This window comes from Hyla sarda, chromosome 2, assembly GCF_029499605.1.
Source record: "Hyla sarda isolate aHylSar1 chromosome 2, aHylSar1.hap1, whole genome shotgun sequence".
NCBI classification, from domain to species: domain Eukaryota; kingdom Metazoa; phylum Chordata; class Amphibia; order Anura; family Hylidae; genus Hyla; species Hyla sarda.
The window spans coordinates 7,502,986-7,510,872 of NC_079190.1; the positions used below are offsets into that span (position 1 = coordinate 7,502,986).

A 7,887-nucleotide genomic window follows, 5' to 3' on the forward strand; every position below is an offset into this window, starting at 1 on the left:
GGTTTCCTCAAAGGCAGGCAGTACAGCAGGAGTGGGAATGGGGAGGGAGGGCAGAGGGTGAAGCTTGGCACGGGGCAGGGTGACACAAGGACGGGGGCCATGAGGAGGCACTGAGGCTTGCCTGACGGGACTGGGAGGGGGGGAGAGGCATCTCTTGTGGCAAGCAGAGTCCCAGTTCTTGATCTCCCCGGTGGTCCAGTCAAGGGTGGGAGAATGAAGCCGGAGCCATGGCAGACCGAGGAGGACCTCAGAGGTACAGTTGGGAAGGACGAAGAACTCAATCCTTTCGTGGTGGGGTCCAATGCACATTAAGAGGGGTTTTGTGCGGTAACGCACGGTGCAATCCAATCTGACTCCGTTGACCGCGGAAATGTAGAGCGGCTTGACGAGACGGGTCACCGGGATGCAGAATTTATTCACCAAAGACTCCAAAATAAAATTCCCAGAGGCACCAGAGTCCAAGCAGGCCACTGCTGAGAGGGAGGAGTTGGCTGAAGGTGAAATCCGCACGGGCACCGTGAGACGTGGAGAAGCAGACTTTGAACCAAGAGACGCCACACCCACGTGAGCTGGGTGCGTGCGTGCGTTTCCCAGACGTGGAGGACGAATAGGGCAATCCACCAAGAAATGCTCGGTACTGGCACAGTACAGACAAAGATTTTCTTCCCTACGGCGATTCCTCTCTTCCTGGGTCAGGCGAGACCGATCCACTTGCATGGCCTCCTCGGCGGGAGGCCCAGGCGTAGACTGCAAAGGATGCTGTGGGAGAGGTGCCCAGAGATCTAAGTCTTTTTCCTGGCGGAGCTCCTGATGTCTCTCAGAAAAACGCATGTCAATGCGGGTGGCCAAATGGATAAGTTCTTGCAGGTTGGCAGGAATCTCTCGTGCGGCCAGCACATCCTTGATGCTACTGGATAGGCCTTTTTTAAAGGTCGCGCAGAGAGCCTCATTATTCCATGATAATTCAGAAGCAAGAGTACGAAATTGGATGGCGTACTCGCCCACTGAAGAATTACCCTGGACCAGGTTCAGCAGGGCAGTCTCGGCAGAAGAAGCTCGGGCTGGTTCCTCGAAGACACTCCGGACTTCAGCGAAGAAGGACTGGACTGTGGCTGTGGCAGGATCATTGCGGTCCCAGAGCGGTGTGGCCCAAGACAAGGCCTTTCCTGAAAGAAGGCTCACTACGAACGCCACCTTAGACCGTTCTGTAGGAAACAAGTCCGTCAACATCTCAATATGCAGGGAACATTGAGACAAAAATCCACGGCAGAGTCTAGAGTCCCCATCAAATTTGTCCGGCAGGGACAAGCGGAGGCTAGGAGCGGCCACTCGCTGCGGAGGGGTTGCAGGAGCTGGCGGAGGAGATGGTTGCTGCTGTAGCAGAGGCAGAAGTTGCTGTAACATGGTGGTCAACTGCGACAGCTGCTGTCCTTGTTGTGCAATCTGCTGCGATTGCTGAGCGACCACCGTGGGAAGGTCAGCGAGACTTGGCAGCGGCACCTCAGCGGGATCCATGGCCGGATCTACTGTCACGATTCGGCTTACAGGTAGTGGATCCTCTGTGTCAGCGAGGGATTGGCGTGGACCGTGCTGGTGGACCGGTTCTAAGAGGCTACTGGTGTTCACCAGAGCCCGCCGCACAGCGGGATGGTCTTGCTGCGGCAGTAGCAACCAGGTCGTATCCACTAGCAACGGCTCAACCTCGCTGACTGCTGAGAAGGCGTGGGACAGAAGGACTAGGCAGAGGCAAGGTCAGACGTAGCAGAAGGTCGGGGCAGGCGGCAAGGTTCGTAGTCAAGATGGATAGCAGGAGTTCAGGTAACACAGGCTTTGGACAACACTAAACGCTTTCACTGGCACAAGGCAACAAGATCCGGCAAGGGAGTGCAGGGGAAGTGATCAGATATAGCCAGGGAGCAGGTGGAAGCCAATTAAGCTAATTGGGCCAGGCACCAATCATTGGTGCACTGGCCCTTTAAGTCTCAGAGAGCTGGCGCGAGCGCGCCCTAGAGAGCGGAGCCGCGCGCGCCAGCACATGACAGGAGGGGCCCGGGACGGGTAAGTGACTTGGGATGCGATTCGCGAGCGGGCGCGTCCCGCTGTGCGAATCGCATCCCCGACGGCCATGTCAGTGCAGCGCTCCCGGTCAGCGGGACTGACCGGGGCTCTGCAGGGAGAGAGACGCCGTGAGCGCTCCGGGGAGGAGCGGGGACCCGGAGCGCTAGGCGTAACAGTGAGGGTCCTTATGACTTTATAACGTAGGGAAAATAACCAAATACAAGATACAATAGGAAATACCATGGGAAAATACCTGTCTGAAACAAAAACCCACAAAGTAAACTACACTCCACTCTTAGTAAATGAGGCCCAATGTGTAGCTTATGTGTCCCTGTGGTCACTTCTACATCCGTAAAACTATCTGTTGCCTTTGCTGCACATCAGAGTGACCCCACAGTGCTAAGGTTCACAGGGTTAGAAGTGGTAGCCCAGACCTATATTGGTGACGATCGTCAGAGATTGCTTTTACAGAAAGGAGCCACTTAGATTCTAAAAAAGGAAGCCATGGACCCTTTGGGTCTAAATAATAAGCACATCATGTGTATATTCAACCATGTCAGGTCATATAGTGGTGGAACAGACCACAAAAGTCCCCACGTGTTCTGCCGGATACATGCACACTTAACAGTATGATACCCGCTCATGGCCAATAGTCCTTCTGGACTCCATAAATGTTGAATTTTTCTGCATATTTATTAATGAACAAAAAAACATAAGACATAAACATAACAAAGTGTCCAATACATTGATGCTAGTGATTGGCTTTAAAGTGGATTTTCTTCTTAAAAGCTTCTTTAATGTCCTTGTTCCTGAGGCTGTATATAATCGGATTCATCATAGGTGTCAATACTGTGTATAGCATGGCCACCAGAGAGTCCACATCTGAGGAGTAGGAAGCTTTTGGCCGGACATACATGAAGATAAGTGGCAAGAAGAAGATACTGACCACAGCAAAGTGCGAGGCACACGTGGAAAACGTCTTCTTGCGTCCTTCATTGGAATTCATTTTGAGGATGCTTACTATGATTTTAATGTAAGAAACGACCACTAAGGTAAATGATATTATAATTAGCATAGCCGCTATGGAGGAGCCAACTAATACATTGAAGGAGGTATCAGCACTGGCCAACTGCAATAATGGTGGATGGTCACAGTAATAATGATAGAGGATATTAGAGCCACAAAATGGTAACTTCAAGGCTAAGATTAAACTTGCTAGTGGAATGAGGAAGCCACCGAACCACGTCATAGCCATCAACAGTAGATACCATCTCTTAGTCATAATGTTCGGATAATGTAGAGGAGCACATATAGCCACATATCGGTCATAAGCCATTACCGTCAGAAGTAAACATTCTGTTGATCCTAAAGACAAAAATATATACATTTGAACAAAGCAGGCTGTAAAAGAAATGGTGTCGAGGTTCATCGAAAACTTGCCCAACATCTTCGGAATGGTCACTGTTACGTAACTCAGATCAAGGAAAGATAAATTACTGACAAAGAAATACATTGGGGTATGGAGCCGTCGGTCAAGAATGACCAAACAGAAGATGCTTCCATTTCCAGTGATGGTGAACAGGTATATAAAGAGAAACACAAAGAAGAGCAGAATCTGATACTTCTGAAGACTCGGGAAGCCAAAAATGATGAATTCGGTTACATGAGTTGTGGTCAGATTAGGAGAAACTGCCTCATCCACCTGGTTAAGGATAATAATATAAAAAAGGTTAATAGAAAGTGCTGGATTGGTAGAAGTAGTGTTGGGGGGGGGGGTAGTTGGGGCAATTGGCATCAGTCACATGGGGTTTTTCTCCTTCCTCTGGTGTATGTGAACAGGATTCAGTCTCCATACAAAAATCCTATAGGGGCTTCTATACCCCAAAAGAGCTTAATCACAGTCACTTAGGAGCTCATCTTTTGCTACCACAAATCTAAAGCCTTTTTCAAGGCTCATACCTACAAATACCTGAATTGAATAGTGTTCCTGAACCAGCTACAGTAACCAGGGAGGTGCAATGTTCTGTGCCACCCACAAATCGTATTCAAGGGGCATCTATATATGCATATAGGACCTGTCAACACAGTAGTTAATATAATAGATTTCCCCAAACACCTTCAGTACTCATTGTGCTGTCTCCTCTGCCAAAAAGACCATTGAACTCTTACACATATCTAGCCTGCAGTGTTATAATGTTGTGGTGTATTTAATATTGTTCTGCAAACACCTTCAGTACTCATTGTGCTGTCTTCTCTGCCACCCAAAAACTGTGTTGAAGTTACACGTATCTAGCCTACAGTGTTATACAGTTGGGTGTATTTAATAATGTTCAGCAAACACCTTCAGTACTCATTGTACTATCTCCTCTGCCACCCAAAAAGTGTGTTGAAGTTACACGTATCCAGCCTGCAGTGTTACACAATTGGGGGTGTTTTTAATATTGTTCTGCAAACACTTTCACCACTCATTGTGCTGTCTCCTCTGGCACCCAAAAAGTGTGTTGAACTTACACGTATCTAGCCTTCAGTGTTATACAATTGGGGTGTATTTAATATTGTTCTGCAAACACTTTCACCACTCATTGTGCTGTCTCCTCTGCCACCTAAAAAGTGTGTTTATCAGTTACACGTATCTAGCCTGTAGTGTTAATACAGGTCTGTTGCATTTCATATTGCTCCACGAACACCTTCAGTGCTCAATGTGCTGTCATCTCTGACATGCAAAAGCGTGTTCCTCTGACAGGTATTTGGCCTGTTAACACAGTTTTGTTGAATTTCATATTTTTCCGCAAACACACCTTAAATCTTTCTAGTTGTGTACACGCAAACACGCATTTTACTACAAAGCCTATGCATTCCAAACACATTAGGCTTCAAAAGCGACTATATTTTTTAAATTTTGGGGGAAGTGGCTGCAGTGGCCGAGCATAGCACTAGTGGGACTGGTGGTAGTCGTGGTGGATGTGGTGCATGGGAAAAAGGAGGCCACAATGACACAGAAGTGGTGTGGGTGTTAAAGAGGAGTTTAAAGAGGAGGATGTCAGCGGGCCAACTGGTCCGAGTAGCCCAGGAGCAGGTGACGGTGACACTGGTGCTGGATCTAAAGGCTTGAGAAAAAAACATTCTAGAACAGGGGCATAGCCGGGTGTTGATATACCTGACTATTTATGGTATCCTGAAATATGAACAAAAAATAATGATTTGGATGTACTCAATCTGTGGTTCGTCTAAGAATTCCAGTACGTTGTAGACCCCTAATGGCTACATCCAATGTGCAAATGAATGCTTGACAGTATAAAGAAAGAAAATGTGCTGGTTTCTCAAGGACAACGAAGATGCAATAAATGGATAGTGATGTAAATGTGGTTAAGGTTTAGTGGTTTATATAATGTAGATACTGGGGCAGGGGGGAAGGGAGAGGGGGAAAGAAGAAAAAAGGGGGGGGGGAAATATTGCCTAAAAACACCCAAAAATGTACAAATGCAGGGTTCTAAAGTACATTTATTTGCACAATTTTAAAATTAAAATAGCCAAAGTGGATGCCGGCTATCCACTCTAGTATAGGTAATATTAGGATAATGTAAAACACAGTAATATATAGATCACTATCCATCTATTGCATCTTCATTGTCCTTGAGAAACCAGCACATTTTCTTTCTTTTATACTGTCAAGCATTCATTTACACATTGGATGTAGCCATTAGGGGGTCTACAACGTACTGGAATTCTTGCACAAACCACAGATTGAGTACACCCAAATTATAATTTTTTGTTCATATTTTTGACTTGACCCCGGAGGGTAGTACTCTCTGTTTCCCCCTTCACACACACATAAATAGGAACATTTAGGAGTGTTTAGAATATAAATATAAATTCATTGAGAATATAAATTCATTGAAAATACCCCTCCCAACACCGCACCAGTACGTCACTATGCTCCGTCCCCGTGATCGCCAGTAATCAGACCCGGAGTGAGCACGCTCCGGAGGCTGATTCTAATGGGGTGCGGGACCCCCGCGACCAGGCATCATATCCCCTATCCTTTGGATAGGGGATAAGATGTCTTAGCGCCAAAGTACCCCTTTAACACTATTACCAAAACCAACAAGTACAAACCCACAAAAATAAAAGAGGTTTAGAACCAGAAATACAACTAATAGACCTAGGAGGAACCATGGTTCATAACCGGAAATTGAGTTGAAGAAGGAATAATGCACCATCAATCTAAGCAGTACTATTTAAACCCCAAATCAAGAGCAACTACTGAACAAGGGGCTGAAATTTGCTCCCACACAAAAAATTAAACAAATCCAAAGCTCACATAGGAATAGAAAAGTTTATCCGAAATTTAAGTTTAACATTTTTTTTTCATGAAGAACCCCATTGAGAGAAGTAATCAGAAGAAACATTCATGTGTACACTCCAATTTAACCCCTTAAGGACGCAGCCCTTTTTCACCTTAAGGACTGAGCACTTTTTCGCAATTCTGACCACCGTCACTTTACGAATTAATAACGCGAAAACGCTTTTACCGAATATTCTGATTCTGAGATTGTTTTTTCGTGACATATTCTACTTTATTTTGATGGTAAATTTTCGGCGTTAATTGCAGTCGAGGCATGCTGAGAGTTGTAGTTTGGCAACATCTGGAGGGCTACTGTTTGGGCACCACTGTAACAGTGGTCTCCAAACTGTGACCCTCCAGATGTTGCAAAACTACAACTCCCAGCATGCCCAGACAGCCTTTGGCTGTCTGGGCATGCTGGGAGTTGCAGTTTGGCCCCCCTAGTGGTTGCCACAGTAAAGATCGATTTACTTTCAATTCCCCCCCCCTCCCCCCCCACTGTCGATTCCCTACCTGATCAGGATCCTGCAGGCTCCAGCAAAGATCCCAGGTCCCCAGGCATCTTCTCCTGCAGGTACGGCCTCCATCTTCTTCCCAGAGCCCCTCGACATCCAGGGGCGAGCAGAACGGGGGGTTGCCATGGCAACCCCCTGTCCTGCGCTGCCATTGGTCAGAACTCTGTTCTGATTAATGCCAGGGGATAGGAAGAGATCGCAGTTTTGCGACCTCACTCCTATCCTTTAGGCTGATCGGGGCTGTTGCTGACAGCTCCAATCAGCCCTATTTTCTGGGTGATCGGGTCACCAGAGACCCGATCAGCCCGGAATTGAAGAAAATCGCATGCCTGAATTGACATGCGATTTTCTCCGATCGCCGACATGGGGGGGTCTCAGGACCCCCCTGGGCGATGTGCCAGGGTGCCTGCTGAATGATTTCAGTAGGCATCCGGCTCCAGTCCCCAACCGGCTAGCGGTGGGGACCGGATTTCCCACGGGCGTATGGATACGCCCTCGGTCCTTAAGGTCTCGGAATGCAGGGCATATCCATACGCCCTGTGTCCTGAAGAGGTTAAAGAAAAAGTCTACATTCCCCCTGTCCATGAGATAGGAGGTGAAATGAATGCCTTCAGATTTGGGGTAGAGAGGGAACTGAGAGAACTCCAACTACCAAAGAAGCAACAAAGTAATCTTTCACAGAAATAAGAGAAAAAGAATTACAAGAAACATATGAGATTACCATTCGTCCTGCGGACAAGGGAGGAGCAATTGTCATTCTTGATACGGAATATTATGTTAAAGAATGTAATCAACAAGGCATTCAAACTGCTTTTTATTTTTTTAATGAGACAAGTCAGAATTTTATCCTGAATCACTATTTCTTTTTTTAAAGGGGTACACCCGTGGAAACTTTTTTCTTCTTAAATCAATTGGTGCCAGAAAGTTAAACAGATTTGTAAATTACTTCTATTAAAACATCTTAATCCT

At 46.6% G+C, this 7,887-nt stretch overlaps 1 protein-coding gene across 1 annotated transcript; it reads right to left on the bottom strand.

The window, feature by feature from the left end:
• Positions 1–2,809: 2,809 nt before the first annotated feature.
• Positions 2,810–7,675, bottom strand: LOC130356955 (olfactory receptor 6N1-like). Its single transcript, XM_056559164.1, has 3 exons — positions 7,640–7,675; positions 5,216–5,233; positions 2,810–3,760 (listed from the first exon to the last, which is right to left on the bottom strand). The coding sequence occupies exons 1-3, from the start codon at positions 7,673–7,675 to the stop codon at positions 2,810–2,812; spliced, it is 1,005 nt and encodes a 334-aa protein (XP_056415139.1).
• Between the last annotated feature and the right edge of the window lie 212 nt (positions 7,676–7,887).

What these genes read in the sequence shown, in the direction of transcription:
- LOC130356955 (XM_056559164.1), bottom strand. Translation starts at nt 7,675, where the DNA reads ATGACAATTGCTCCTCCCTTGTCCGCAGGACGAATG.